Source organism: Parus major, chromosome 27 (genome assembly GCF_001522545.3).
Source record: "Parus major isolate Abel chromosome 27, Parus_major1.1, whole genome shotgun sequence".
NCBI classification, from domain to species: Eukaryota; Metazoa; Chordata; class Aves; order Passeriformes; family Paridae; genus Parus; species Parus major.
The window spans coordinates 1,786,818-1,813,818 of record NC_031796.1 but is presented as its reverse complement, the minus strand read 5'-3'; the positions used below and the strand labels follow the sequence as shown (position 1 = coordinate 1,813,818).

At 59.9% G+C, this 27,001-nt stretch overlaps 6 protein-coding genes across 14 annotated transcripts in view; 3 read left to right on the top strand and 3 right to left on the bottom strand.

Moving 5' to 3' along the window:
- PLEKHH3 (pleckstrin homology, MyTH4 and FERM domain containing H3) overlaps positions 1 to 1,900 on the top strand; it is a 7,043-nt gene extending 5,143 nt beyond the window's left edge. For 2 of the 3 annotated variants that reach the window (XM_015651089.1, XM_015651088.1), the window contains exons 10-13: positions 70 to 190; positions 265 to 714; positions 787 to 978; positions 1,059 to 1,900. In XM_015651089.1, the coding sequence (XP_015506575.1) occupies positions 70 to 190; positions 265 to 714; positions 787 to 978; positions 1,059 to 1,241 (946 nt within the window). In that variant the 3' untranslated portion in view covers positions 1,242 to 1,900. Of the gene's footprint in view, positions 1 to 69; positions 191 to 264; positions 979 to 1,058 lie in introns of all 3 variants that reach the window. The other variant, XM_015651087.1, reaches the window with a different exon arrangement.
- Positions 1,901 to 2,788: 888 nt separating this feature from the next.
- TUBG1 (tubulin gamma 1) lies at positions 2,789 to 9,677 on the bottom strand. The gene is made up of 11 exons (XM_015651134.2): positions 9,534 to 9,677; positions 9,207 to 9,319; positions 8,569 to 8,736; positions 8,229 to 8,297; positions 7,357 to 7,436; positions 6,651 to 6,777; positions 5,898 to 5,984; positions 5,538 to 5,687; positions 4,113 to 4,265; positions 3,678 to 3,839; positions 2,789 to 3,461 (listed from the first exon to the last, which is right to left on the bottom strand). Exons 1-11 carry the CDS (start codon positions 9,580 to 9,582, stop codon positions 3,264 to 3,266), a joined length of 1,356 nt encoding a protein of 451 aa, XP_015506620.1. The 5' UTR covers positions 9,583 to 9,677; the 3' UTR covers positions 2,789 to 3,263.
- A 184-nt stretch (positions 9,678 to 9,861) lies between these two features.
- RETREG3 (reticulophagy regulator family member 3) lies at positions 9,862 to 17,267 on the top strand. Of its 2 annotated transcripts, none has more exons than XM_015651135.2 (9): positions 9,862 to 10,082; positions 10,520 to 10,626; positions 11,764 to 11,794; positions 12,875 to 13,001; positions 13,691 to 13,775; positions 14,174 to 14,311; positions 14,775 to 14,854; positions 15,201 to 15,333; positions 15,751 to 17,267. In XM_015651135.2, exons 1-9 carry the CDS (start codon positions 9,877 to 9,879, stop codon positions 16,182 to 16,184), a joined length of 1,341 nt encoding a protein of 446 aa, XP_015506621.1. In that variant the 5' UTR covers positions 9,862 to 9,876; the 3' UTR covers positions 16,185 to 17,267. The 2 variants fall into 2 exon arrangements, with proteins under 2 accessions (XP_015506621.1, XP_015506622.1); XM_015651136.3 differs by lacking the exon at positions 9,862 to 10,082 and adding an exon at positions 10,132 to 10,413.
- Positions 17,268 to 17,377: 110 nt separating this feature from the next.
- Positions 17,378 to 19,285, top strand: PSMC3IP (PSMC3 interacting protein). Of its 2 annotated transcripts, XM_015651161.3 has the most exons (8): positions 17,378 to 17,672; positions 17,753 to 17,859; positions 17,925 to 18,014; positions 18,089 to 18,200; positions 18,295 to 18,440; positions 18,552 to 18,605; positions 18,686 to 18,745; positions 18,816 to 19,285. In XM_015651161.3, the coding sequence occupies exons 1-8, from the start codon at positions 17,642 to 17,644 to the stop codon at positions 18,873 to 18,875; spliced, it is 660 nt and encodes a 219-aa protein (XP_015506647.1). In that variant the 5' UTR covers positions 17,378 to 17,641; the 3' UTR covers positions 18,876 to 19,285. The 2 variants fall into 2 exon arrangements, with proteins under 2 accessions (XP_015506647.1, XP_033375979.1); XM_033520088.1 differs by having other exon boundaries at positions 18,686 to 19,285.
- A 161-nt stretch (positions 19,286 to 19,446) lies between these two features.
- Positions 19,447 to 23,396, bottom strand: MLX (MAX dimerization protein MLX). 5 transcript variants are annotated; one of them, XM_033520086.1, is made up of 8 exons: positions 23,297 to 23,396; positions 22,695 to 22,731; positions 22,337 to 22,469; positions 21,937 to 22,043; positions 21,629 to 21,728; positions 21,267 to 21,366; positions 20,748 to 20,949; positions 19,447 to 20,635 (listed from the first exon to the last, which is right to left on the bottom strand). In XM_033520086.1, exons 2-8 carry the CDS (start codon positions 22,707 to 22,709, stop codon positions 20,579 to 20,581), a joined length of 714 nt encoding a protein of 237 aa, XP_033375977.1. In that variant the 5' UTR covers positions 22,710 to 22,731; positions 23,297 to 23,396; the 3' UTR covers positions 19,447 to 20,578. The 5 variants fall into 5 exon arrangements, with proteins under 5 accessions (XP_033375977.1, XP_015506644.1, XP_015506646.1 ...); XM_015651158.3 differs by lacking the exons at positions 22,337 to 22,469; positions 23,297 to 23,396 and adding exons at positions 22,470 to 22,559; positions 23,041 to 23,123; XM_015651160.3 differs by lacking the exons at positions 22,337 to 22,469; positions 23,297 to 23,396 and adding exons at positions 22,470 to 22,559; positions 22,951 to 22,969.
- Positions 23,297 to 27,001, bottom strand: part of COASY (Coenzyme A synthase) — a 4,059-nt gene continuing 354 nt past the window's right edge. Inside the window, exons 2-10 of the mRNA XM_015651050.2 lie at positions 26,697 to 26,997; positions 26,160 to 26,374; positions 25,875 to 26,006; positions 25,487 to 25,676; positions 25,072 to 25,136; positions 24,219 to 24,303; positions 24,001 to 24,098; positions 23,765 to 23,911; positions 23,297 to 23,539 (exon numbers count right to left, since the gene is read on the bottom strand). Coding sequence (XP_015506536.1) covers positions 23,483 to 23,539; positions 23,765 to 23,911; positions 24,001 to 24,098; positions 24,219 to 24,303; positions 25,072 to 25,136; positions 25,487 to 25,676; positions 25,875 to 26,006; positions 26,160 to 26,374; positions 26,697 to 26,997 — 1,290 coding nt within the window. The 3' untranslated portion in view covers positions 23,297 to 23,482. The remainder of the gene's footprint in view (positions 23,540 to 23,764; positions 23,912 to 24,000; positions 24,099 to 24,218; positions 24,304 to 25,071; positions 25,137 to 25,486; positions 25,677 to 25,874; positions 26,007 to 26,159; positions 26,375 to 26,696; positions 26,998 to 27,001) is intronic.

The window sequence follows — 27,001 nt, the reverse complement described above, 5'->3', positions numbered from 1 at the left end:
CACGGGGGGGAGGGGACAGACCATATGGGGCACATCCACAAGCTGATGGAGCCAATCCTGTCGCTGCAGCCTGGCTGGAGAGGACCGGGAGCAGGACCCACCGTGCCGGCTCTGCTTCAAGCACTACGGTTTCCTGGACACGGACAATGTCCCACGGGACAGCCTGGAGTTTGCCCTCCTCTTTGAGCAGGTGAGTGGCACGCTGGGGTGGCTGTGCCATGCCGTGCCGTGGTGGCAGTGCCAGCTCACCCCGCTCTCTCGCAGGCGCATGAGATGGTGCTGCGGGGCTACGTGCCCACGTCCGAGGAGACGCTGCAGACGCTGGCAGCCCTGCGCCTGCAGAGTCTCAACAGCGACTTCTCCACCCACGCGCCCTTCCCGCGCCTGGAGGAGCTCTTCCCACCCCACGTGCTGCATGCCCGCTTGCCGCCCCCGCCCCACCGGCCCCCCACCAAGTGCCGGGGGGCCCGGCTGCGTGCGGGGCTGCTGGCCGGCGGGCTCTGGGGTCAAGCGCTGGCCAAGCAACGGGCGGAGCGGGACCAGCGCCTGCGGGGCCGTCTGCGTGAGGAGGGGGCCAGCACCATGGCTGCCATTGTGGAGAAGTGGAAGCTGCTGCAGGGCATGGGCCGGCCCGAGGCCATGGCTGCCTACATGGCCTTGGTGCGGGAGTGGCCGGGCTTTGGCTCCACACTCTTCGATGTCGACCTGCACGCGGTGAGGCCCCGGCTGGGTGTGGTACAGGGGCAGCCTTGGCAGTGGGCAACCCTGACACCCTTCTCCCCGCAGAGCCCGGTGGGCTCCGGACCCCAGCGCCTGTGGCTGGGCATCGGGGCCAAGGCGGTCTCGCTCTACAAGCCGGGAGAGCCCGAGCCCTTGGACAGCTTCTGCTACGGCCGCATCTCCTCCTTCGGCGCCTCTGACAGCAGCACCTTCCGCCTCTCCGTGGAGGATCGAGACCTGCTCTTTGAGACCTCCCAGGTAAGGGGCTGCCATCCCTCCACCCTCCCCTCTCACCATGGCTGCCCCAGACTGACCCCCTGTGCCCCCTCTACCTGCAGGTGGATGAGATCGCCCAGCTCCTCAACACGTACCTCGCCTCTGCGGGTGCCCAGCGGCTGCCCCGGCCCCAGGAGCCTCCCACCAGTCGCCCCACCTCGGAGCCCACTGTGCTGCCCCAGGGGCTCTGCCCTGCAGCCGGGCCCTGGCAGCACCGGCCCCCAGTGGGTTCCTCCCACAGCTAGCCCAGCAGCTGATGTGGCCACGCAGGTGCTCCAATGGCCGGCGTGGGAGGGCAGCCAGGCCTGGCAGCGAGTGGCAGGTCTGTGCTGGCCCCCAGCTGCTCCAGAGAGCAGGGGGCCAGGGGGTGGTGCTCCCCCCACTGCCATTGCCTTTCTGGCTATTCCTTAATTTATTTTGAGACGCCTGCGTGCCCCACATCTCCCAGCACTTTCCCTGGTGGGCAGCGGGGCCGTCCCGCTGCGGTTCCCCTCACTGCCCCCAGGCCTGTCCCCGTCCCCTATACCCTGGTGCCTTTGCCTGCAGCACTTGTGTTGCCTGGTCACTCTGCTCGTGCCCCGGGGGCTTTGCCCAGAGCAGAGGGTACCAGGCAGTAGTGCTGTGCCATCATCTGTCTGTCCGTCCTCTGGACCCACCCCTTCGGGAAAGCTGCGGGCGGCTTTTGGCCAAGCTGCCCCGGGGACCCGCGGGCTCCTCCTGCACGAGTGGCTGGGCTCTGAGGTGGCCCTGTGGCCAGGTTTATGTCACAGGGGTGGCTGGTGGAGTGGCAGCTGGTACGGCTGGGGCTCAGCCCCTCAGTATTGCCTCTGTAGAGTTTGTTGGTTCTGTCTTGGGATGGGGGGGGGTTGGTTGGTTGTTTTTCTAAATAAATGCACAAAGGAAAGGCTGGGCCTCCTGTCCTGGAGCGTGGGCTGACAGCGGGAGGCTGGGACAGTCGGATCCCTGGGGCAGCCAGGGCAGCAGGGCCTGGGACAGGCAGCGGGGAGGAGCAGCACAGCGTGTCCTTGGGGGCAGGGACTGCTGTCCCTCTGGTCACTGCCAGGCGACCTTTGGCATTTCACCAAGAGCACAGGCAGCTCCAGCTCCCCGGCAGCCCCTGGCACTGGCTGCCCCGGCGGGGGGAACTGCCCCAGCCACGGCCGCCGCTGCCAAAGAGGGCGTGGGAGCTCCTGCTGCCACGGTGGCTGTATTTTCAGTCGGTGGCTGTATTTTTGGTCGCCTGCTCTGTGCCCTGAAGGCTAAGAGGAAGATGCTAATTTTCACCGTGGGTTACCTGGGCTTGGGATGGCACCGGCACTGCCCCTTGTCCCCAGCTTACAGCCCAACTCCCACAGGTCAGAACCAGAGCTGCTGTGGCCATATCCCCTGACACTGTACGGCCTCAAGCCCATGTCCCCTGCCTCAGATCCTGAGTGGTGAGAGCACCCCCAGGCCCTCACGGCCCACCCCTGCACAGGGCCTCACTCCTGCAGAAGATGCATGTGGGTGCTGTGTGCTCTGCGGGCAGGGCGGTGCCGGTCCCAGCCCTGGTCAGCCGTGCTGGCAGGTCCTGCCAGTATTTCTGGCTCTGCTGCAGCAGTTGCCCAGTGCTGCCTGGGCCCCGTGGCACTGCCCGTGGGGCAGAGCTGGCCCTGCACACCCCAGGACGTGCTGATGAGCAGTGGCCATGGTGCTCCTGTGCCACGGGGCCAGCTGGCCAGCCGGACAAGGCCCTGGTCTCTGCATCTGGCTTCCCTGCCTGGCTGTTCAATCTGGAGTCATGCAGGCAGCATCAGTGCAGGAACGGCCTTTATTAAAGCAAAATAACCTACAAAAATATAGATACAGCCTGTGCCCCAGGCCTGATCTGGCCAAGAAGGAACAAGGCTCCTGCCCAGGGCAAGGACTAGCTCAGCCACACGGAGCCTTTGGCCACGGGGGTTGTGTGCACCCAACTCAGGGGGCCAGGCCTGTTCCCAGCCCCAGGGTCACTCTCCTCCTCCTTACAGCAAGTTTTGCTCCCACAGGCAGAGCTTCCCTCCCAGCAGAGCGCGCAGCTGCCCCAGTCCTGTCCTGGGCCAGGGCACACGGTGGGGCGGGGGCTGTGCCCCGCTGAGGAGCTGCAGGCTCCCCACAGAGGGCCTTCCACAGAGGGCTCAGCCGCACCAGGCAGCGCTGAGGGGTGAGAAACGTGGGCACGGCCGAGACGAGCCCTGCCGGCGTGCGTGGGGGTGGCCATGGGACCTTCCCGTCTCCCGGCATGGCACTCACTGTTCCTGCGTGCCCCAGGAGATGTAGTCAGGGCGTGTGGCTGCGTGATACTCATCGATCAGCTGCTGCACGATCTCCCGGGAGTTGTCCAGCTCGTCGAAGTTGTCCTTGAAGATGTCCTCCTTGCGGAACTGCTCCAGGAATGCCTCTCGCTTGCGCAGTTTGTCGTACTGCCGGCACGTCCGCTCAAACAGCTGGAGAGCGGCGCAGGGTCAGGGGGGCCACAGCTCCCCAGGGACCCTTCCCAAGAGAAGGGCACCTCGGCCAGCAGGACTGAGGAGAGGACCCTGGACCAGACCTGAGCCCTGCTGGGAGCCTCCCACCCCATCCCTGGCTTTGTGACAGGCCCAGACTGAAGAGACACGAGGTCTGGGGCTGCAGGGCCCGGCGTGGTGAGGAAAGGCACTCACCGAGGAGATGTTGGTGTGGTTTGCCATCATGAGCCCACTGACACGGTGAGCGGACGGCAGGTAAGGGGACTTGCGGGACAAAGCCACCTGGATGCTGGCAGGGCCCCAGGGGATGAAGTTGGCCAACTTCCTCTCCCGGATCCGCTGCAGACTCTTGTGAACCTGGTGGGATGAGAACAGCAAGGGGCACCAAGTTGAGGGACAAACAGCTTGGCTGCAGCAGACCCAGGAGCTGCAGGAGACACAGCCATGGGAAGGGGGATTTCAGCATGACTGCAGCCTGTCCATGAGGCCAACGCCCCAACAGGAGCAATCTGAAGCCAGCTCTCAGGCACTGCCCTAAGTCTCACCCCAGGATCCCTGCACAGACAGTGACCATGCTCTTCCCTGGGCCACACCATGGCCATCAGTACCTGAACAGGCAGAGGAACTCACCTGTGTAGGATCCACCTCTCCCTGGATGATGTTGAGGATGGCGATGTAGCAGTGGTTGGTCTGCCTATCTCGCCCTGTGGACACCATCACGTTTTTAGGCTGCAGCAGCCTTCTCATCACATCCAGGACTGTGGTTTTCCTCACGCTGGCCACCTGCACAGGCCAGCCAGGGGTCAGAGGGAGTAGGTGTGCTGCTCCTGCCCTCCTGCTGCCTGCTACACACACACACACACAGGAGCAGGGGGCAGCTGGACAGAGATGCCCTCACCCTGAGGATAGAGTCACATGCAAAGCCGCATGCAAGACAAGAGAAATCCCAGCACCACGCAACAGGCACAGCCAGGCCAAGAAACAGTGTCAGTAAAGGCTCCAGCTTGGGAGCTGTCTGGTCCCCACTCTGCAGCACAGCAGGGGCTGGGGGTGAAGCTCAGCTGAGAACAGAGGGTCAGGGACCTGTTTTATATTGTTATTGTCAAACATGAGTCTGTCCCACTGCCAGGCAGGGAGCAATGAGGGTTCAACAGGAAAGGACTTGCTCCCCACTCCATGCCCTCCCTGCCTTGCCCAGCTCTGAGCCATGGGCAGCCTGGCCACTGCCCTCCCTGAGTGCTGCTGGGGCTTTGCCCAGCTGCTACTGGCCAGGGGGGTAACAGCCAGGGCCAGCACCCAGACTGCCCACAGCAGGGACAGCTGGCTGAGGTGGCAGCCCCCTCCTGCACTGGTTGAGCCATTGGCTGAGCCCTGCCCACACTCCTCTCTCAGAGGACAGATCACACACTGATACCCTTTTCAGAGCCAGCAGTTTTTCAGATTTGCTTCTCTGATAAACATCCTGAGGAAATGCACAGAGGGAGAGGAGAAGAGCAGCTGTTAGTTCCTTCCGAACCGCAGTGGGCCAGTGCAGGTGAGCACCTCCCGAAACAAAACTGCCCCACTGGCACCAGGGGCTGGGGGACACCAGTTAGGGACAAGCCAAAGGCAAGAAGCAGCACTTGTAGTGCAGAGGGGCAGCAGATTCACTCTCAGACACAGACTGAGTTTCAGGAAAGGGCTGACACCTGTAGCCCACCATCAGTGACAACGAGCATTAGGGTTTGGATCCAAATTGTCAAAGCCAATGGCTCACAGGAGTGGCAGAACCACTCTCCTGGCCTTGCTCTCATCACTGCTAAGGGTGGCCAGTCCTGACCACGATGATCTTGACAGCCACCCTGATGCATGCAGCAGGTAGCCTGGCACAAGCACAGCTCCCTGCTCATGTCTGATTCATTGCACATGCAGCAGTCACATGGTGTGAGCACATGGGCTGGGATTTGGGACGTGCAGTGACAGCTCACACCGAGACGGGGCTGACAGATGCTGCAAGGTGAGTGTGGCAGCTTCTCTGCCCTTGGGGATGGGAAGGAGAGCCTGGGGCTGCCTTACCGACTGGTCAGTGGTGAGTGGCGTGTACCCCGTCATGAGGAAGTGCAGCCGGGGCGTGGGGATGAGCGAGGCGATCAGCCCAATGAGGTCGTTGTTCATGTACCCGGGATACCTGAGCGTGGTGGTGCTGGCAGACATGATGGTGGAGACCTAGGGGAGAGGACAGGGTCAGCAGAGGGTTGCAGAGCATGTCAAACCTGCCTTGGACATGCCAAGGGAAGCTGGGGTGCCTGGAAGGGCACAGAACCCTCACAGCTCCAGCCTGCCCACCCCTGAGCCCAGCCCATGAAGCAGGTTCAGACTAAACTGAACACAGCAGGGAAACCCCATGCTGGCTTCTCCTGAGGGACAAGTCCTCACCAGCTGGTTGATCTGTGAGAATGACGGGTTCTGAATGTGCAGCCGGTCTGTCGCGATCCGATTCAAGGCTGTGTTGTCCAGAACCACCTGCAAGAGAAAGCTGGCTCTGTGAAGGGCCCCTGAGACAGCTGAGGAAGGGCAGTCCTGGCCATGTGTCCCAGGGCACTGGTGGTCCAGCCCAGGGCCTGAGTGGAGCCATCTGTACAAGTGGCAGACACTTGAAACCACAATCTGACTCATCTGTGGCACGTAACTGACACCGTCAATGGAACCTCTTCCCTCCCTCCTGGCTGTGCTCCCCAGCTCTCCCAAAGAGCTCTGCCCCTGGGTCAGCACTGCAGCAGTGACAGCTGCAGCAGCTCCAGTGCAACTGCTCCTCCACTGCCACATGCAGGGTCCAGCTGCAGGGGACCTGGCTGAAGGTGCAGGCTGAAGGCCTGGCTGGGGACCTTGTGGGTGCTCCAATGACACAGGTGTTGCATTCAGGCAGGGGCTGCAGCACAGCTCCACAGAGGAAGCACAGCCAGTCCTCACTGCCTTGGGAAGAACCACCAAGGCAGAAATGCAACTCTGCAGGGGTTAGCACCAGTGAGGGTCCTGGGGGCCACATCTGCTTGGCCCTTCGGTTTGGGGTGCACTCATTGCTGCACCTGGGGCTGGCAGGCACACGGTGCTGTCACTGTGCTGGCCCCAGATCTGAGCTGTGGGGACAAGGACAACTCCTCAGGGCTGGCTGCACCACGGGCCTCTTACCACACAGTCAGCATTCTGGGTCAGCCTCTTCAGTGTCAGCAGAGAGTTGTATGGCTGGACTACAACATCACTCATCTCATCCTGGTTTGGGAACACCGAGTAGGTCTCCACCAGTTTCTTTGGATACCTAGTGAGAAGTGCAGCATCTCAAGGGTTAACAGCATCAAGCTGCACTCTCCCCTCCCACAAGCTGCCTTAGCAGTCTCCAGGGCTCAGGACAGGGTGAGTCACCAAAGCTGCAGCCAGAGTGGCTCCCAGGGAGGGAGAGAATGTGTCCCAGCAATGCCTACCCCAGCAGCACAAGGCTGCCAGAGGAGCTACAGGGAGGCTGAGCCATCCACAGGCTGATTAAGCAGCTGCTCACAAGTCTTTTCAAGAGGATGCAAGCTGAAACAGGCCAGGATGGCAACTCACAGCCTTCAGCCAGAGCCTCCCACCCTCCCCTGCACTGTCAGGGTGTCCACAGGCAGCTGCCTGATAAGAACATCTGAGGGAAGGCAGAGCTTGGACAGAAGGAGTCCAGTTTCAGAGGCTCTGAAGTCCCCAGGCGTATCAGGAGCCAGCCTTCTGCAGGCAGCACGCCAGGGATTGCACAAGGCAGTGTTTGGGTGGGGGTGGTGGCTCTGAGTCAGCGCTCCCGCTCCAGGCAGGCTGCCCAGGCTGGGCCAGGCACTGCGCTGTGGGAAGGGGACAGGGCTGTGCTCACCTGTCATTCAGTCTCTCCAGGAGGTACGAGCCCAGCCCAGAGCCTGTTCCACCAGCAATGGAGTGGCAAAGCACAAATCCCTGGAAGGAAGCAGAAGGCAGGCGCTGAAGGTGAAGCTCAGCCCCAGAGCAGACAGACAGTGTGTCACCCTCACTGCCTCAAGCAGAGACCTGACAGACAGGGCCAGAGCTCCTCGTGGCTGCTGGGAGCACGGATGCAGCAGAGACTGACCCCAGCAGCAGCCACAGCTCCTCAGGCCACTCCTGCCCACATCGTGGGATCTGCATCTCTGCACACCCCACAAAGTGCAACAGCTGTTCGGGAGCTCAGGATTCCTCCCACCCAGAACAGGATTGGAATAGCTCCAATGTCACCTCCAGGGTCCAGGCAGTCACAGGAAATGGAGCTGCACATTCTCAGCCTTTTCCTGGGTCCTTCACACCCCTCCCTCCCTCTGGAATGACCGAGGCCAAGCTCTCACTGCCTGACTCCAGCTCAGCTCCCACAACAGGCACTCGAACCTTCTACCAGCTTGTTCTGGTGATGCTCTCCCTTCCCCTGCTGCCATGTCACAGCCTGACAGGAGCACCCAGCAGCCCTGTCTGCACACAGGGTATGGGTTCACACAGACAGTGTAAAGAAAAATGCTCCACAAGTGAACAGTGAAAGAACTTCTGGGGCAGGCTGGCGTGGAGTGGGGATGGACAGACCTCCTGTCCCTAGATCCCCGCTCTACATGTCCTGTGCTCAGTCCCACAAGCTCACTGAGCAAGTCTGTGCCCATTGGAGTGCTGAGCTCAATCTTACAAAGAGCAACCAAGCTGGGAAAACACCAGGCACGGCCACTGGATCCAAGTCCCTTGTTTACTTACTTCCAAACTGTCACTCCCATCAGCCTCTCTGTCTATTATGTCAAAAATATCTTCATGGATCTTTTCTCCCTGCAAGAGAGATCAGGACTGGTTTTGTTCCTTTCCCACAGAACATGGAGAAGAGCTGCTCAAGCTTGGTGTGAAGTCAAGTCAGACTGGCAGTGTGGTCCTGTTCCCAGGGTACCACAGGGCTCAGGAACACAGTCCCAGAGACACCAGTCCCTGCCAGTGACGAGTTGCTCTTCGGAAACTGGGACTGAGCTGGCATGAGGGAACCAGGACAAAGCCCCAGAGCTGAAGAGCTGCCCTGTGTCTCACCCAGCAGCACTAGAGCTGGTACCTGTGAGAAGCCACTGGCCCAGTTGTTCCCAGCTCCCCCTCCATGCTCGGACAGGTAGATGTTTTCTGGGTTGTAAAGGTTGGCGTAAGGGGAGTTGAGGATGGAGTGGATGACACGGGGCTCCAGGTCCAGCAGCACAGCCCGGGGGATGTAGTGCTCATCATCTGCCTACAACGGGAGCAAGAGGATCTTGATGCTGCTGCAGCTCGGTGCCACTTCCACTGCCAGAGCAGGAGCAGCAGCTGAGCCCCACATGGCCAGGCCTGGCCAGAGGGAGAGAGAGAGGCTGGTCCTGTGCAGCTTATCCTCACTGCAGCATCCCTTTGCCCCAGAGCACTCCCAGCGCGGGAGGGGGAACTCTTCGTGCTTACATAAGACACTATCTATGGCACCACAGCCTCGTGCCTCTGCTCCGCCTCCCCAGCGCTCCGCTAACAGAGCGGCAGCGCGGGCGGGAGCCCGGAGCGGGCTGTAAGCAGGAGCCGGGGCTGAGCCGCCGCTCCCACCGGCACGGTCCGTGCCCGCCCAGCCGCCCCTGTGCCCGCAGGGGCTGCGGGGGCACACACAGCCCAGCTGCACCGCCGGCCACAGCACGCTTGGCGCGGTGTGCCCGCTCCACGGCCTGGGGCTGCCGGTACCTGGTAAAAGAAGACGTCCTTGCGGTCGGTGCCCTCGGTGGCGAACTCTTCCACGATGCCCTCGGGGCTGATGCCGTGCTCGGCGCAGAGCTGCTTCCAGAACTCGAACCCGACTGCGGGGAGGCGCGGTCAGACGGGCCGGGCAGCGGGGCCGGGACCGGGACCGGGACCGGGGAAGGGCCCGGAGCGCCCCGGTCCGCAGGCCCCGCCCCATTCGCTTGAAGCCCCGCCCCGTCCCGCCAGGCCCGCTAGCTGGCCCCCCCCGCAGCATCCCGACCCCGCCCGGTGCGCGCTCTCCCGGGCCCGCCACGGCCGTGGCGCGCTCACTCTGGTTGCCGCACTGGCCCAGCTGCAGGGTGATGATCTCCCGCGGCATCGCGGCCGAGGCTCCGCTCCGCTCCACGCCCCGCCCGACTCCGGTACCGCCGCGTCTCCCGCCGGCGCCAACGGCAGCGCGCGTGCGCACTGCTCGCTTCCGGGGCAGCACCGCGCACCTCCGCCCCCGGCGGCGCCCCGGCAACGCGCGTGCGTCCCGCCAGGGGGCGCGGCCCGCGCCTGCGCAAGATGGCGGCGCACAGGACGGAGCTGCAGCCTGTAGTAGGGCGCCGCCATGCCTGCGGCGGGCGCGCGCGCGCGACGGGCAGGCGGATGTTGACGCCGTGAGGGAGCGATGGCGGCGGCGGCAGCGGCGGCGGCGGGGCCCGGGCCCGGGCCCGGGCCCGGCGAGCGGCAGCGGCGTGTGCAGGCGCTGAGCGCGGCGCTGCGCTGCCGCCTCGGGCCCTACGAGCCGCTGCTGGGCGCCGTGCAGGCCGCGCTGGTGTGGGAGCGGCCGGGCCGCAGCGCGCTGTGCTGGGCGGCGGTGCACGGCCTGTTCTGGTGAGCGGCGGGGCTGGGACCGGGATCGGGACAGGATCGGGGAGCCTGCGGGAGCTGTCCCCGGGGAGGAACGGTCCGTAAGGAGCCGCGGGTTTGCTCCATGTCCCGTTCCGGACAGGAGGGACCTGGGAACGCTGGGTCCGATGCCGTCCCCGTGCTGTTCTTGTCCCTGAGAGCAACAAACTGCCTGGGAAACCTCAGCCTGCTGTGGTAGGGGAGGGAGGGCAGCTTCCCTGGGACAGGAGATGTACAGCAGGGAGAACTGACACAAGCAAACCAGGATCACCTGGCAGCTGCTTCCAGAGCACGCTGTGTGCTCACTGAATAGCAGGTGCTGAGTTTTCCCTCTGAGTGACTGATTTTAGGTTGATTTGTGTTACTCTTTTGTGTCTCACAAAGATCTGGCCAGTACCAACTCATTGGTTTCTTCCCCACAGGTTCTTTGCTCTGACTTCCCTTCGTTTGCTGTTTCTGACTGCACTGTCCCTCATGGTAGTAGTGTGTCTAGACCAGTGGAAGCACAAAATCTGGCCAGAAATTGGTGGTAAGTTCCATTTTGAGCTCATAGCAGCAAACAAGCCCCATTTCCAGCCCCACAAGTACAGGCTCTGCACTGTCTGCAGTTGTATTGTTAAAACCTGGGCCTTTTGCTTTAAGGGTCTAGAAGCTGGCAAGAGTACTGCAGGCATGCTCTTTCTGGAGCTGGAATATTCTAACCTGTGTAAACAAAAGTTCTTTCTGTGCTTGTGACACTGGTATTTGTCTTGTCATCCTGAACCACAGGGTGTACGTGACCTAGTGCAGGCTTGAGACAGTGATTCACTTTTGGAGCATTCAGTACCAGAGTGAGAAATTGAAGTATATGTGGAACTCGTCTGGATTCCTCCTCAGAATCCATAATAACCCAGTTTAGGATGAAGACAAGTCGCAGCCTTGCTGTTGATCAGAGATTTCTTTGGGAGAAGAGGCTGTTAATGAAGTTAGTTTTCAGCTTTCAGTAACCAAAGCAGTTGTATCCCTCCTTTGTGACATTAATACACTGATGAACAACCCCATTCCGAGCAGCTCGGGGTCCCTTGGCTTTGCATGGACAGGTTAGTTTGGAGGAGTGTGAGGGCCTGCATGTTCCCAGAGCTGGTTCCCTGACTAACCAGCAAGTTCAGCTCCCAGCTTCCTGCTTCAATCTGTGTTCTCTCTAGTTCCTGGGAAGACATTAAAGCTTTCCTTGGTTTCAAAGCTTTGCTCAGGCTCCTTCTTAGAAGCCAGCGTCTGTCCAACTCCCTCACCCCTCTGATTTGATCTCTCAGGGTGGCTGGTACATCCCTTTCAAGTCCCAGCCTGGGTGGGAAAGTATCAAAAGCCTTAAATGCCTGATGCCTCCAGTCTGCAGGCTGTTCCTCCTCCCCAGCTGGTGTGTGCAGGGAGTGGGGGAGAGGGAACTGTGCAGCCTCTAGTGTCCAGCAAACACCGAGGAGCAACAGGGAGACTCTTGCAGTCCTGTACTGTCACACGTACATGCTCAAGATGTGTTATGGACTGATGCATCTCCATCCTGTAATTACAGTTAATGTCTTTTCCAGGTGTTTCCCAGCTCATTAAAGCTTTACTCAAATCCCAAGAGCTAAGCATTCCCATTGCAAATTCCTTGCAACTAATATAGTGTCTGTTCTTAATATTTTAGTGGCGAGACCTGATGAATTAGACAATGAGAGGTAGGAAACTAATTGACTCCTCTGCTGTGATACTTTGTTGTGATACTATGTTGTTACCTGCACATGCTTGGGATGTTGGCTCCTTGGGGCAAGGAGGAAGGGGACAAGGGAGGAGGGAGCTGGGAGCTGCTCAGTGGAGGACAGATGGAGACCCAGGTGCAGTCAGGTGGTCGTGAGAAGTTTTTTACTTGCCCAAGCCATTTTATTATACTTTGCCTTCACACCAGCCTCCAGATATGCTTGCTTGATTCCCTGCCCCCTGAAGTTAGAGGTGCTGCCTTAGAAGCAATTCCTTTTGTGTAGGCCTCCAGTGGCAAGAAAACTGCATTTCTGTGGGAATTAATGAAGTCTTCTGAGACTTGATAGGGAACATTTAACAGGCTTGTTCCAGCAGTTGTTTCTGCATAGTTATGATCTGACTGCAGCATTAATAATGGGTTGAGAAATGCTGAGGTGTTGCCTCACTGTTCACACCTGCCTCTCTGGGCACACCTTCCTGCCGCCACTGCCAGGCTGTGCTGGATGTCAGCTCCTGATTAAATCACCTGAGCTGGTGCCAAAGGACAATTGTCTTTATTCATTTTTTTCTAAGAGGCCCAAGCACAAAAGAAATTGCTCTTTCAAACCTTCAGGTCCTCGTGACTAGCAGTTAGGCAGCACTAACAAAACTGACCAAGGCCTCCAGAGTAACTGAGAACATGAAGTGAGGTGCAAGGCTGCTTCTAGACCTCATGCTGAACACTTGGAGGCTGCAGTTGACCAGAGAAACACAAAAAAAGTAAATGGATTCACTTGATTTGCCTCTGCACTGTGCACTCTCTCCAGTAGCATGGAAACTGGTCCAGGCCATTGACTGAAATTCCTGCTCCTCAGTGCTGTGGGAACACTAGGATGCTGCTAGAGGGGCTGTAGATAAACTGCTTTGGGCAGGACACTGCTTGGAGGGCAAGTGACCCTCATCTCTAGAGCTCTGTGCTGGGTGGGAAAGAAGGAAGCATTGGGACAAGTATTTGTAACAAGGGTCTTCAACCCTGACACTGATACAGCAATATCTGTTCCCAAATTCTGCCCTCACTGCAGCTGGGGATACGTCCACCCTCGGCTGCTCGGAGTGCCAGAGCTCTGTCATCATTTGGCTGAAGGATGGGTGACTGGGACCAACTTTTTAAGTAATCTCTTCATTTTCAAGAGGCAAAGCCCTGGCAAGGTGAGAATGTAGAGTCTTCAGAAATAACCTGTTTGGTGTGGAGCCTCTGCTGACCACGGGGATCCTCCTGTGCTGGCATTCAGCACTGGCTGAACACGTTCCTGGATGGGAGGTTGCCATGGGAGGTCTCCCACAACACCATGCCTATTAGGTGGTGGGGAAAAATGGAAAGCACAGGCAGAATAATCAGGTTGTGGAGGAGGGAGGAGAAAGTGAATGTCAGTGTGTGGATTGCACCACTGAAGTGAGAGCGTGGCTGCTCCTTCTGTAGGTTTCTGGCTTTTCAAGTGTCTGTCAAACTTGTCTCCTCACTGGGTTTTAACAGTTTGAGAAAGTGTGTCAAGCTTTTTCTTTCTTCTTTTTTTGAGTTTATGGAAAGAGAAACCTGTAGCACAGTGATACTGTCCTCTTCACCTTGAAGAGCTCTCTAGTTCAGCCTCTTCCTTGCTGTTGGTGTCCCTGCTTTGGGAAGCTCCTCTTGCCCTGAGGCAGGAGGTCTCAGCTGCTGTGGCTCTGAGGGCAGACAGCCCTGTGTCTGTGCCTGTGCTGGAGCAGGTGGTTGGACACTGTGAAGGCTTCACCCTTTTTGGAACAGTAACTTGATCTAGAATTTGCAGAGGCCGAGATGGTCAAGAAGTGAGTGAACCTACTGCTTAGCCCTGGAAACTCACTGTCTCTCATGTCTTCAGTTTTGCCTTCTAGTGTGTGGAGTGTTCACTTTCCTGGCTGTCCTGGGCCAGTATATCCCTGGGCTCTTGCTCTCATACCTGCTGTGTAAGTAAACCTCTGTGCCAACACAGACTTACATGTGAAAAGAGATGAGTGGGTGCTGAATGTCCAAGAAATGGGGCTCAGAAGGAAAGCTTGTGTGACTGGCTTTAAAATTTAAAACAATACATTCTGCCAGGAATGTGATGGTTCTTGACCAGGATTTAAAGTCTGGTCTGGAGAGAACATGTTTGAGTGTTTAGTAACTACAGATCTGAGCACTAACTGGTTGTTTTGTTAAATGGGCAGAGGTGATGGCACCTGTTGTAACAGACTCCCACAGCACTGCCCTCAGTTCTCAGATCTGCCATGCTCTGTGTGCTGTGCTGCATCACAAAACAGGCAGGATGTTTACCAGGCAGCATCCTGAACAACCTCCTAACCCACATTCCTGCTCACTGCAGTGCTCTTCGTCCTGCTGTGGCCCCTGGCCATGTACCACCGGCTGGGGCAGCGCGTGTACCTGCGGCTGGAGCCCCTGCTGCAGCGGCTGGACTTCAGCGTCCAGGGATACATGGTAGCGAGGCGGCGCGAGAGGCAGAGTGAGTTCTGTGCTGTTTCTGGCCCCAGGGTTTTGCACCTTGATCTTTCATACCTGGAACAGGCTGTGAACAGAGGCTCCGGCCTTGGTGGGCGGTAGAGGCTGCACGTCTGGGATGGCAAATTCTTGGAACTGCCTTGGGAAGAGAGAGACGCAGTTCCGCCTCTGCAGCCATCTCCTAGGAAGCAGCTGCTGTGGGCTTTTCACAGCACTGAGCTGCTCCAGTTCTTGGCTGCCAGAACTGTGTGTTCTCTATTCTGGAAAAAGGAGGAAAGGCTCTGTGCGAGGGAGTTCTAAACATGTTCATCTCAGCAAAAACCTGCTACAGCCGCAGTCAGAAGTTATCATGGCTCTGCTGTGGAACAGAGGTGGCTCTGCTCTGTTTTGTGCAGTTTGGGGTTTTCTGGTCCTGCACAGAGCCTTGCCCCAGCAGCAGTAACAGCTTTGTGTCTGGTTTCTAACAGTGCGTGGCCGGGCTCTTGGTCAGGAAGCCACGGACGATGGGAGTGACAGCGAAGAGGAGCTGGCTGCATTCTGCCCCAAGGTAACAGAGCCTCTGGGGGAGAGAAGAGCTCAGCTGGAAAAAACCAACTGGGGACATGCAGCATCTGGCTTTGTGTCAGCACAGTGTAGCTGAGAGTGATGGGAGAGCAGATGAGGACACTGTCCTTTCAGATGGGTCTTTCCCATCTGTTGAACTAAAGAATGTCCAGAGCTGCTTGTACTAGCTGCAGTCTCCTAAACTGTGCAGTAAATGTGAATGAGTCTCAGGTAGCAGTCTCCCATGAGGGCCAGGTTTAGCTGGAGGCCACTCCATCATCTGTTTGTCTTGAGGCATGGGGATAACCTTTCTAGTGCTGATGTTTTCAATTTTATCTTCTGTTTCAAAGCTGGATGACTCCGTGGTCGCCAAGGAACTGACCATCTCTGACTCAGAGCATTCAGATGCTGAGGTTTCCTATACTGAAAATGGGATATTTAACCTTTCAAGGGGCCAGACACCCCTGACAGAGGGATCAGAAGGTGAGAGGAAACAGCTTCTGGAAGGTGTGGAACGCCAAGCAAACACCAGTGTGATGGGTCAGAGGGAGGATGTGTTACCTCCCATTGTTGAAGTCTGGGTGTTTGATGTCGGCCTTGCTGCTGGAAATGAGCTGCAGCTGCCTGTTTTATTCAGAACTGAAGCTTCCTCCTTCACTCCTGTGGTGCTGGAGTGGAGTGAGGGCAGCAGCTCTGCAAAGGCAGATCCAGCTCCACCAGTCTGGCTGTGCTGGTGCTCCCCTCTAGCAGGTGGCTGCTTCAGCACCGGCGAGTGAGCTGGGATCTGAAGAGCTGAGATGGGGGCAGGGAGACGTTGAGGACAGTGTGATCTGTGAGCTCCTGCCTGGGCCTGTGGGTGCTGGTGAGCACTGGCAATTAATGCACTTTCTCCTCTTCCAGACCTGGATGGTCACAGTGACCCAGAAGAATCTTTTGCCAGGGATCTCCCTGACTTCCCTTCCATAAACCCAGAAGTAACTGGCATAGATGATGAAGATGACACCAGCATTGGGATCCCGAGCCTGGCGTACCGCTCACAAGGGACAGAGGATCTGCAGCTCCCATACGAGCAGGAGGAATTTGGCACACTGCCATCGGTGCAGAATCTCACCAACAACATTGCTGGCTTTGTCACCAGGGGCATGATCCAGCTGGCACTGTCAGGAGCCCCTCAGCCAGGCTCCTCACGCAGCACCAATCCCCAGAGAGGGGCAAAGACTCACCTCAGAGCCGCCAGTTTGGACTTGGACACTGACGCCGAAGGGGATGACTTTGAAATGCTGGATCAGTCAGAGCTGAATCAGCTGGATCCCACTGGCTCCCGAGGCCAGTAAATCATCCTGTCACTTCCCTCTGGTTTTCTGTTGCGCATCATGGAGGGAATCCTAGGAGGAAAAGCCTTGCACAGTTCTCTCAATTGTCTCCTGTGAGTCTGAGTGATGTGACAGCCAGTCCTGGCTGGGTACACAGTGTGACTTGTGACTCTGTAGCCTCGCTTGGATTTTAAAATAAAGGACACTGGCAATCTGTAGAGAAGAGGCGTTGATGGGATAGCTCCACAATCACCTTGCACTGTCTGACAGGATGCTGCCTGCTCAAAACTTTCTCTAAGACAATAAATCTGGTGTCTGCAGCTCTCAAGTTCAGTGGGACTGACAGTATCGCCAGGAACAATTGTGCACTGAGTTCTGGCACTGATGTGTAACCAGGGGAACAGGACAGAGCCCCTCAGACACGGTGTCTGGGACTCAATGCTGTTCTGTCACAGACAGCTGTTCCCTGCTCCTAAAATGTGCACAAATCCAAGTCTTCTCTCTCAGCAATATCCAGCTCCAGGTGGAACCAAGCCCCTTGCTCCATTGTGGATGTTGTGCAGCCGCAGTGTTTTCCTTGCACTGGCTGCTCCCTTGGCTCCAGCTCCTCCTGATGCTGTTTTGTAAGAGCTCAATGGCAATAAGACACCTGTTGTGACCACCAGACCACCTGCAAGAACATCCACGTGTAGCCCCTGCTCTTGTGTTGCTTTTCTGAACTAACAGCCTTTGTTAACAGCCAACTAACACTTTGCTAGAAACCCTTGTGCTGCTCCAGTGCGTTCCCGTGGGCAGGGCCGAGGCTGCGCGTCCCGCAGCAGTTTTCCTGGAAGAAGGAGGAAGTGGAGCAGGGCTGCCAGGGCGGAGGTGTGTCCCCTGGGCCCTTGCTGCCTCCAGCCTTGTGCAGGAAGGGAACCGGACAGGGACAGCAGCCCGGAGCACCAGTGACTGAGGAGATCGCGCCTGCCGCGGTCCTGTGAACAAACCAGCAGACCCCAGGGAGAGCCGCCCCCCTCTGCCTGCCGAGTGCCCCCATTACTTTTCCTAAGCCATAGACCCTGTTCTGATCACGTTTGTGCAGCCAAGAACGTACCTCGTCAGGGACCCCGTTACCGGCTGCTCTTTGTCTGGCTCTGCCCATCGGGGGCGGGGGGCGGCCTCAGCCGGGGAGGGGAGCTGGATAACGGGTTCCGTACGGGCTGGAGCCCGTTCCCCTGGCCGCGTCCGGTGCGGAGGTGGGAGGCCGAGGGGGCTGCGCTTCTCGCCCCGCGGCGGGAGCGCCGGTTCCGGTGTGTGAGTGCCTGCCCGGGGCCGCGGGGCCGTTCCCGCGGGGCGGGCCGGTACCGGGCGGTGTTACCCCCGCCAATCACCGTGTGCCTCCGCCCTCGCCGCCATTGGCGGGGAGCAGCCGGCGCGCCGGAAGTGCGTGACCGGCGCCAACCGGGAACGGAGCGGGGTTGGAGGCCCGGGGCCGCGGGATGAGCAAAGGGCGCGAGGCCGCGGCGGGCGGTGAGTGCGGGGCTGGCGGGGGAGCACCGGGCGGCCTCCGCCGTGCCGGGAGCCCGCGGTGACCGGGGCTGGTCCCGCAGGAGGCGCCGCCGCTGTCCTGCTGCGGTACCTGCGGGAGCAGAACCGCCCGTACAGCGCCCAGGATGCCTTCGGGAACCTGCAGCGGGAGCACGGGCTGGGCAAGGCGGTGAGCAGGGCCGGGCCGGGCTGGGGCGGGGCGGGCCCGGGCCCGGCTGACGCCGAGTCCCGCAGGCCGTGGTGAAGGCGCTGGAGCAGCTGGCGCAGCAGGGCCGCGTACGCGAGAAGGCCTACGGGAAGCAGAAGATTTACTTCGCTGACCAGGTGAGCCCCGGCCGCCGCCGCCGCCGCCCGCTGGCCCCGCTGGCCCCGCAGCCCTGAGCCCCCGCTCCCCGCAGGAGCAGCTCCCGGCCGCCAGCGATGCGGAGCTCCGAGGGCTGGACGGGGAAATCGCCACACGCTCCGCACAGCTCCAGGCGCTGCAGCAGAGCTGCCGGCACATGGAGGCGGGTGAGTGTGCCCGGCCGGGCAGCCCCGAGGGCACGGGCAGCTCTGCCCTGATGCCGGGTGGCAGCCCAGCCCGTGATCGGTGCCACCTTCCCAGAGCTGAAGGACCTGAACAGCTCCATGACAACCCCTGAGATCGCCAGGGAGATCGAGGCGCTGAGGAAGGACTGTGCCAGTTGCACGGAGAAACTGGAGAGGATTAAGTCTGCTACCAACCACGTAACTCCAGAGGAAAAAGAGAAGGTGAACAGCTGCTGTGTCTGGATCCAGGATCCAGCAGTTCCCTTACAGGCAGTGCTTGCCCGGGGCTCCTGCCAGCCCCTCGGGGTGTTTGTGACCCGCTGCTGTTGGCAGGTGTGCCGGGAGCAGCAGCTGTACCGCCGGGAGTGGCGCCGGAGGAAGCGGATGGTACCGGCTGGGGTGCGGCTGGGCACTGGGGGCCCTGCTGGGACTGCTGCCCACAGCCCTCACGTGCCCTGTCTCGCCAGGCCACAGAGCTGCTGGATGCCATCCTGGAGGGGTATCCCAAGAGCAAGAAGCAATTCTTTGTAAGTACCGAGGCTGGGCTGTGCCCACGGCTGCCGAGCCAGACCCTGAGCCTGTTCTCCTGCCACGCAGGAGGAGGTTGGGATAGAGACGGATGAGGACCACGGTGTCGTGCTGCCAGCGACTGTGTGAGGTGCTGGGGGAGCCTTTGTTCTGGAGAGAAGCTGCTATGGAGCTGCCTCTGAAACTTGGCTGTTGGGTTCTTCTTTTTCTTGTTTTGCAGGACTGGGGCTTGTCCTGTGTATTTATTTGGTTTTGTTTTAAAATGTTTTGTAGTTGGAAGGGTGGTGGGTGGGAGGAACTTGGCACTGGCCCTCTCCTTGCAGTGGAATGTCATTTTTTCATACCCCCAGTAAATGGAGCTGCCTGGCTGAGGTTTGGTGTGACTGAGGGGACATGTGGGGGCACTGGTGCTGTATCTCTGCTGTTCTGGTAAGGAAAGGGAGCTGTCTGGGCTGCAGAGCTCTGTATGTGTTCTAGCTGCTGAGTGGTCATATATGAGAGTATGATCCATTAAACAGCAGGATTTGGGTTCAGCTGCACATCCCTGTGCTGTTTGTCTGTCTCAGGGCAGGGTTTAGGCTCTGAGGAGTGGGGAGGGCAGGAGCCAGGAGAGGGTGACCTGAGCCACAGGGGCTGGAATGGGCTTATGGAAACTACCAGCTCTAGAGCAGAACTCCAGGAACTCACATCAGAAAAAACATTAAAACATTCAGCAAAATTTATTTAATTACTTTTCACAATAGAAAAATACATCACTTTCATGTGTGAGGTCTGTAAAATTCCACATCCTCTTTCCAAGGCAGGAGGCAGTGCTCCCTCCTCAGTGCTGGAAAAACTTCCTGAAATAAACATTCCCTGGATGTGCCCCTGGAGCAGGAGCACAAACATGGTTATGGAGAGCCCTGCTGCTGGCAGCACCCTGGTCCCATCACTGGACAGTGACCAGTCCTCACCTGGGCAGAGCTGTGACCCAAACTGGGTGTGGGACAGGGTCAAACATGTCACTGATAGCAGCTGCTCCTACAGCTGGCACAGGCAGCGCTTTGAGACCATTTCAAAATTTACAATAATAAAAATTAAATCGAGGCTGGTCGTGGATGTGTGTGTATAGAAGTTCTGAGGAGCAGCAAGTGCATGTGCCACACTATGCTACTGCTGCAGAACTTTCCTGTGCAGTACAGTCACGGTTTCTGAAAAGGAGAGGTGTTCCAGCACTTGCAGGAACGTCCTGTGTTCCTTGCCAGGGACTCATGGCTGCAGCAGCGCTTGGGGTTCATCAAGGCCCTAGTATACACTGCCATGGCCACAGCTCTTGACAGGTTCATCCTGCTGCCAGCACTGCCAGGCTCCTCCAAAACACAACAGCTGACTCAAAACAGCTGATTCAGAGGGGCAGGGGACAGCCCAGTGGGTCGGGGAAAAGCAATTCTTACTGCTGTATTAGAAACCCATCATTTTTAGTCCCCAGTTCCCCACCCTGGGGATAGCAAGGCTGTCACACCTGAGGGCACAGGATGGAGCTGCTCTGGGATCAGCCCTGCAAGGAGAGTCAGTGGCACAGGCAACCCCGTGGCACTGCCTGAGCCACAGACTCTGCTCCCCACCTTCTGTTCCTCACCACCTTTCCCTCCCCTCCTGCCCAGTCCCTACAAAGATTTGGTGGCACTGAGTGGAGCAGCAGTGTTTGCACGACCCCTTCAGAAGGAATACAATAAATAATTCAGAGAACCTTAAAAACAGCCACAAGGGAGAGGACCCAGGGTGGTGCCTGGAACCCAGGCCTCTGGGCAGAAGTGTCCCATCCCCACAGGCACAGAAGTGGCACAGGAGGCTCAGTAGAGCTGGCTCTTCACCTTGTGCAGGACCCCGATGACAACGTCCCGCAGCGTCTGTGGCAGAGAGAGGACATGGTCAGCTGGTCTGTGGAGGGACAGCCACCCCTGTGCCACTGTCTCTGCCCCCTTGGCCATGGCACCAGCCCCTCTGCAGCCCTGCATTCACCTGGGGCTTGCAGTGCTCCTCAATCCAGCTGAAGACACACGCTGAGAGCTCCTGAAAACTCGTTACAGAGACTGAGGCATTGAAGGATTGGAACAGGGAGTCCATGATGCCTTGGAAAACACTGAACTTCACCTCATCAGAGATCTGGTTCTTCCCCTCGTTTGGGTTGTCCTGATGAGCTTTCACAATCTGCTCGTAGTTCCTGAAACAAGCACAGCACACCAAGGGCAGCAGTGAGGCCTCCACTCACGACTCCGAGCTGCCACTCCCAGCTCCTGCTTCCAGCTCTGAATTCCCACACCCAGCTCCTGCTTCCAGCTCTGAATTCCCACACCCAGCTCCTGCTTCCAGCTCTGGATTCCCACACCCAGCTCCTGCTTCCAGCTCTGGATTCCCACACCCAGCTCCTGCTTCCAAGCTCCAGGCCTGTCCCCAGATGGAGAACCACTGCAGAACCCTGCAAGGATGTGAGGAAACAACGGGAAGTAGACAGCACGACCCCAACAGCTCTTCCCTTACGTTTTCATGATCGTCAAGGCCATCACATCTTTCCTGAGGGTAGAAACTTCTTCCTCCTGTTTCTTCTTTTCCTTGTGCAGGAACTGGATGTAGTCAATAGCTGAGCATGAAAACACAGAGTGAGGATCTGGGAGCACACACGGGCCCCTGAGATCCCCATGGGAGGTGCCTGAGCCAGGGCACCATCAGCTCCCACTGACCCAGTTCCCCTGGGGAAGGTGAGTGCAGGGGAGCAGCACCCAAGCTCCCCAGAGCCTCATCACACCAGAAGGTTCTAAGGTGCTGAACTCTGTCCTGCACACCTCTAGGGCGGAGCTTTGGGGGTTGATAGCACCTCCTTCCCTCCTGCCCTTGGGACTCACTTTTCTGGAGCACGATGGCCTTGCTCAGCTTCTGTGAGCTGATGGAGAAATCCTGCTGCTCACAGGTGGGGACAATGGCCTGCAAGTCATTGTAGCCTTTCTGCAGGGAAGTAAAGCCACAGAGTGTGGGCTCATCCTGTGAGGCCAGGTCCACACCCAGCTCCCACAGCACAGCCCGTCAGAGCCAGGGCAGCTCCAGCACACACACACATGCAGGGAGGGCACATCCAGCAGCAAAACAGAGGAGTGCTGGAAGAGAGGGGTGCTGGGGCAGGCTGGCAGCAGCAAACTGCTGCCTTGTGCCTCACCTTGATGGCATCTCGGCGCTTCTGCTCGGCCTGGGTGTGTGCCCGGCGGCGCTGGTCCTTGTACGACTCCTTGCAGGACTCCTGGTGGTAGTCACTGTCCTCATCATCTGTGGGGACAGACTGTGGCTGGGGGTGGGGAGACAGGCACCAGGAGGGGCACAAGACAGCTCAAGGGACCACTACAGCTGCAGCCAGGCCCAGCAGAGCCCCCACCCCATTCAGCTACAGCAGGCTGGGCCAAAGAAAAGCCTTCCAAGGAGCCCCGGCAACCCTTTCCCCTCTCCTCAGGGAGCTGGGCAGGTGGGTGGCAGCTCCCTTGGGAAGGTGTCAAAACCAGAGTGATCCTCGACTCCAAACCCTGCTGGAAACCACAGAACCCTGATGTTGTTGTTTCCACCACCTTCCTCTTCCTCTTCCTGCTCAGGATAGGAATCCTGCCCAGCCACGCTCAGCCCCTCGGCGCAGGGCAGACCTGGAGCCCCGCCGGATTCCCGAGCGAGCAGAAACACGCGGTCACGGAGGGCAAACCCCACCTGTGTTGGGGACAGAAGAGGCACTGGTGGAGCCGATGCTGTTGGCCCGGGACACTATGCTGCCTTTCCGGGCATTTTCCATGAAGAGCGCTGGAAGAAGAGTGTCCCGGGGTCAGTGCCCAAGGCGGGGTGTGACCGGGCGCAGGGACGTGAGGGGCGTCCCCGGGCAGCCGCTGCCACCCACGAACGGGGCTGGGGCGGGCCGGGCACCGCCCGGGCACCTACCGGAGTCCAGGCCATTGTCGCCGTAGGCCGCGTCCACCTGCGCGGGGCCGGCGGGCGGAGGAAACACGTCAGTGGGGCTTGGGCGGCGACCGCGGCCCGCGCCCCGGAGCCCCCCCGCCCTCAGGAGCTCGGTCGGCCCGAAGAGCACCCGCCAGCCCCGAGCTGCGGCTCCGCCGGGGCCTTCACCCACCGCCCCTCGCCCAGGCACTGACCCGTGTGCGCTCCCCGCCCCCGGACCCCCCAGCCCGGCGCTCACCCTGCCCGGACGCCATGAGCCGCGTCCCGGCGTGCCGCCCTGCGCCCCCGCGGCACCCGGCGGCCCGGCCCGACCCGATCCCGGCCCCACCTTCCCCCACGAGTCCTCGGCCGCGGCGCCCGGCGGCTCCGCCATCTTCCGCCCGCCCGGTCATGTGACCGCCGCCAGGGGGCGCCCGCGCGCGCGCACCCCCGCGCGTGACGTCATGGGCGCGACGTCGCCGCCGCGAGCCCCCGGTACCGCGGGTACCCTCCGGACACCGGGAGTCCCGCACCGAGCCCCGGGGAACGACACCGGGGGCCCTGCGGGGCGGGCGAGGGGACGGCACCGGCGCACGGACACGCACTGCAGGAGCAGCCTCTTTACTGTCACCCAGCGGGGCTCAGCCTCAGGTCCCCCTCACCGGGGGACCGCAGGACGCCCCGGACCCTCGCCGAAGCTGAACGGGGCCGGTGGTCTCGGTGCCACGCTGCTCCGTCCGCTGGCTCATGGTGGTCAGTGGTGGCAGGACCTCCGCGGGGCTGTCGGTCCCTCACGGGCCGGGCTCCGCGCTCAGGCGCTGCTGCAGCAGGTCCCAGGCCTTGTGCACCTGCCACAGATCCGCGGTGACACCTCAGAGCCCACGGCTGAGGCGGCAGGAGCGTCACACCAGTCCCACACCTCCTCCTTCCCGGCTGAATTTACACCCCCAGAGCCACCCCTCGTGGCAGCGCACGCAGGCACAGCAGGCACGGCCCGAGCACAGCACTGAGCCCTCCAGTCCCTGCCACAATCACCCAGAACGGCCCCGGTACTGCAGCAGCCCCAGGCTCACCTGCTGGCGGGTGATGTCCGGCTCCCAGAGGGTGCAGAGCACCACCTGTGACTGCTCTACCCGCTGCCTGTTGCTCATCTGGCTCTGCAGCCGGCGGCGAGCAGCCTCCTCGGTCAGCCCATCCCTGGCCACAATGCGCCTCACGGCCTGGCAGGGACACGGGGGACACTCGTGTGCTCGGGGGGAGGCTGAGGATCAGCCCCAGCAGCAAGGGAGGGGTCCAGGGCAGGGCCCACCTCCTCCTCCGGGATGATGGCTGTCCACACCTCGTGCACCATGTCCTGCCAGCCGGCCTCCAGCAGCACAGCAGCGTCCAGCACACACACGGCCTTCCCTACGGAACAAGGGCATTCCTCAGTGCCTGGCCGTGGATGGCACCAGCCTGGGCTCAGCCCCACCTTCCTGCAGTGCAGGCACTTCACTGCTGAGCTGAGGCTGCCACAGAGCCAGTTACCTTGAGCATCAGCCTCTCTGACTCTCTCCTTCGCCATCTGGGCTATTTCTGGCCACACAATGTCTGTCAGGCTCTTCAGCCGCTCCTGGAAAGGACCACAGTGGGATTTGAGATTCAGTCCCTTGTCTCCCTCATCTCAGAACCCCTGTGTAGCCAGACAGAAGAGGGAAGGTGTAAGCAGTCAGGGGACACTCAGCAAGGACTGAGGCTGGGGAGGTGGGTCCAGCCCATCACCAAGCACCAGGAAGGAAAGCTTTCACACTGGCCAGAGGCTCCCTTTCCTGCTGCCAGGGTCAGGGTGCTTTTCCCTGTTATTTTTCTTGTCCTGCCATTAGGGCCCTGCTATTAGCAGAGATCTTAGTCTCTGCTGTGAGGGGTGCTTTACTCCACAGCACAGCAGTCTCCCTGTGCAGCAGGTCCCACAAGAGTCCATCCAGGGAACCTCTTGAGCTGCCTCCACCTTGACCTGGGGCAGCAGCAGAGCAACAGGCTGAGCATCTGTAAAGCCCACTGAGCCCCCAAGGGACAGAGACCACTGGCTGTGTGTGTCAGGGCTGTTGCTCTGAGCTGGGTGAAGGAAAAGCATGGTATAGAGGAGATGGGAATGGCAGCTGGAACAGGGAGGCAGCAGCAGCTGCAGGGCAAGAGCAGTGTATCCAGCACAGCTGCTGATTCAGAATCAGACATCAGCTGCAGAGACGTGATCTGTCCCACTCTGTCCCCATGTCACTGCCAAGAAATACAGCCAGGAAGGTGTCATCATCTCAAAGGGCTTAAAACTAAGATCCCTTGGCACAAGAGGAGAACAGCCCCCACTCACAGCATTAAGTATTTACAATAAACCTGCTTTTACCTGGTTTCCAAACACTTTGGCTCCAAGGACTTTCCTGTTAATCGTTCCATCTTTGTTCAGGATCTCTGCAAGGCAGAAGCAAGACAGGTTTGGGAAGGACAACTCCCATCCCTGTGGCAAGCCTGGGCTGAGGAAAGGGCTTTGGCATAAGGCTCTCAACAGCATGCAGAAAAGGGCTGTAACACCTAACATGGCAGCTCTTCACTTGATTCCTGAAAAGGACAGGGAAAAGCTTTTTCCAGGCAAACAGCAGCTTTGGTTCATCGTTCCCCAGCAGCAGCTCTGACATGGGACACACAACACTTGGGGAGCCCAAAACTCATGGGGTGGGAGAGGGGCACAGGCCGGGGCTCTCTGGGATGCTGGGACACCCCTCCCTGCCCTTCCTCCTCCCTGCAGCCTCCAGTGACTCTACCTGCCCCAAAGGCCGCCACCACTGCCTCGTAGGCCGGGCCACCGGGGACATAGACGGCGTGGCCCAGCTTGTCAGCGTCGATGACGAACGCGCCCAGGTGCCCCAGGAGTCTGGCGATGGAGGTTTTCCCACTCCCAGTTCCCCCAGTCAGGCCAATCACGTACGGGCGCAACGGCAGAGCTGGGTCTTGCTAAGGGAAAGAGGAAAGCCATGGCAGCAGACTGGGCTTTGCTATGGAAGGATCCTGACACCCCGGCCTGGAGATGGCCATGAAAGGCCCTGGCCTGCAGAGAAGCAGGCAGCCTTTCCAAACTCCTCAGCTCCTGAGACTCCCACCCCTCCTCCCGGGCACTCCCATTGCAGCTGTGGCTCTGCAGGCCCCCCTCACCCGTGGGGGCTGCAGCAGCGTCCCCAGCAGCCTCTGCCGGAGGCTGGAGGAGCTGATCTTCTCCTCCTCGTTCTGACTGTGGTCGGGGTCCTTCATCAACTGGATTTCATGGAGAGCCAGCTCAGTGAGCCCCTGATGAGAGAAGGGAGCCCTGAGGGCCCTTAGCCATGAGGATGCAGCAGAGGGAAGGGGTGAATCGAGACCAGATTTGCCCCCAGGGTAAATCACCAGGCAGGGTGAGAGGGTAGGCAGGGGTAGCCCACCGGGCTCCAGTGTGGGAATTACATTTTCAAGTCTCTTCTTGTTGACAGCCTCCCCTCCCCGGCGGGTCTCCTCGCTGACCACCAGGCACTGCAGGTCGGGGTCTGTGACTGAGGGGCCAAAGGGGTCGGCCAGAGGCACGATGTCGTAGCACAGTGAGGGCTTCACGTCCTCCAAGAACTCGCGCAGCTTCGCCGCCCGCAGCTCGTACGGCTCGATCAGCTCCGGCAGGACTTTGTCTGCCGGGTGCCAGGAGGGCGGAGAAGCACAAGAGTGACAGAAATGACCAAGACCAAGAGATGGGAGAAAACACCCGGCTGGGACTTTGAACGCTGCCTCCCCCTCCCCTCGCCCCGGCTGTCCCTGTACACCTTGCTGGTTGTGGGCAGGACACCAGGTCCCCACTGGGTCCCCACTGACGCTCTGCCTGGCTGGCACCACCTTGGGTGGGTGACTGCCAGGACTTCACTTATCACTGGGCTCTCAGACCACTGCCCTGCCCCGGGGAGCACCGGGCTCACCCCTGGTCCCCGCGCAGTGCCACGGCCGCCCCGGACTCACGGCGGAGCAGGTCTCCGTCGGCCACCCCGGCCAGGAGCCGCCGCCGGGCCAGGAGGCAGCAGGCGCTGAGCAGGAGCCGGTGGGCGCCGTGCAGCCGGTCGAAGGTGCCGCCGACCGCCACGTCCAAGAATTCGGGGAACGTCGCGTTAAGATCCTGCTCGGGGTCCCCCTCGGGGTCGCCCCCGAAGTCCCCCGCGGTGTCCTCGCCCAGCAGCAGCGCGGGCAGGCTCGGCGGGCAGCCGTACACAGCCGCGGCCAGGCGCTGCAGCCCGAGCTGCACCGGCTCCGGCGGCCCCGGCGCCTCG

Excerpts from the sequence above, each read along its gene's own strand:
- RETREG3 (XM_015651135.2), top strand. The coding sequence starts at position 9,877 with ATGGCGGCGGCGGCAGCGGCGGCGGCGGGGCCCGGGCCCGGGCCCGGG. Across the intron at positions 10,627-11,763 it reads AATCTGGCCAGAAATTGGTG|TGGCGAGACCTGATGAATTA; the intron begins GTAAGTTCCATT and ends TTAATATTTTAG. Across the intron at positions 15,334-15,750 it reads CCTGACAGAGGGATCAGAAG|ACCTGGATGGTCACAGTGAC; the intron begins GTGAGAGGAAAC and ends CTCCTCTTCCAG.
- PSMC3IP (XM_033520088.1), top strand. The coding sequence starts at position 17,642 with ATGAGCAAAGGGCGCGAGGCCGCGGCGGGCG. Across the intron at positions 17,673-17,752 it reads GCGCGAGGCCGCGGCGGGCG|GAGGCGCCGCCGCTGTCCTG; the intron begins GTGAGTGCGGGG and ends CTGGTCCCGCAG. Across the intron at positions 18,201-18,294 it reads CTGCCGGCACATGGAGGCGG|AGCTGAAGGACCTGAACAGC; the intron begins GTGAGTGTGCCC and ends CCACCTTCCCAG.
- TUBG1 (XM_015651134.2), bottom strand. The coding sequence starts at position 9,582 with ATGCCGCGGGAGATCATCACCCTGCAGCTGGGCCAGTGCGGCAACCAG. Across the intron at positions 9,320-9,533 it reads GGGCCAGTGCGGCAACCAGA|TCGGGTTCGAGTTCTGGAAG; the intron begins GTGAGCGCGCCA and ends GCCTCCCCGCAG. Across the intron at positions 5,985-6,650 it reads CCCAGAATGCTGACTGTGTG|GTGGTTCTGGACAACACAGC; the intron begins GTAAGAGGCCCG and ends TTTCTCTTGCAG.
- MLX (XM_015651157.3), bottom strand. The coding sequence starts at position 23,085 with ATGGCGGAGCCGCCGGGCGCCGCGGCCGAGGACTCGTGGGGGAAG. Across the intron at positions 21,729-21,936 it reads AGCGCCGAGATGCCATCAAG|AAAGGCTACAATGACTTGCA; the intron begins GTGAGGCACAAG and ends ACTTCCCTGCAG. Across the intron at positions 21,367-21,628 it reads GGCCATCGTGCTCCAGAAAA|CTATTGACTACATCCAGTTC; the intron begins GTGAGTCCCAAG and ends TTTCATGCTCAG.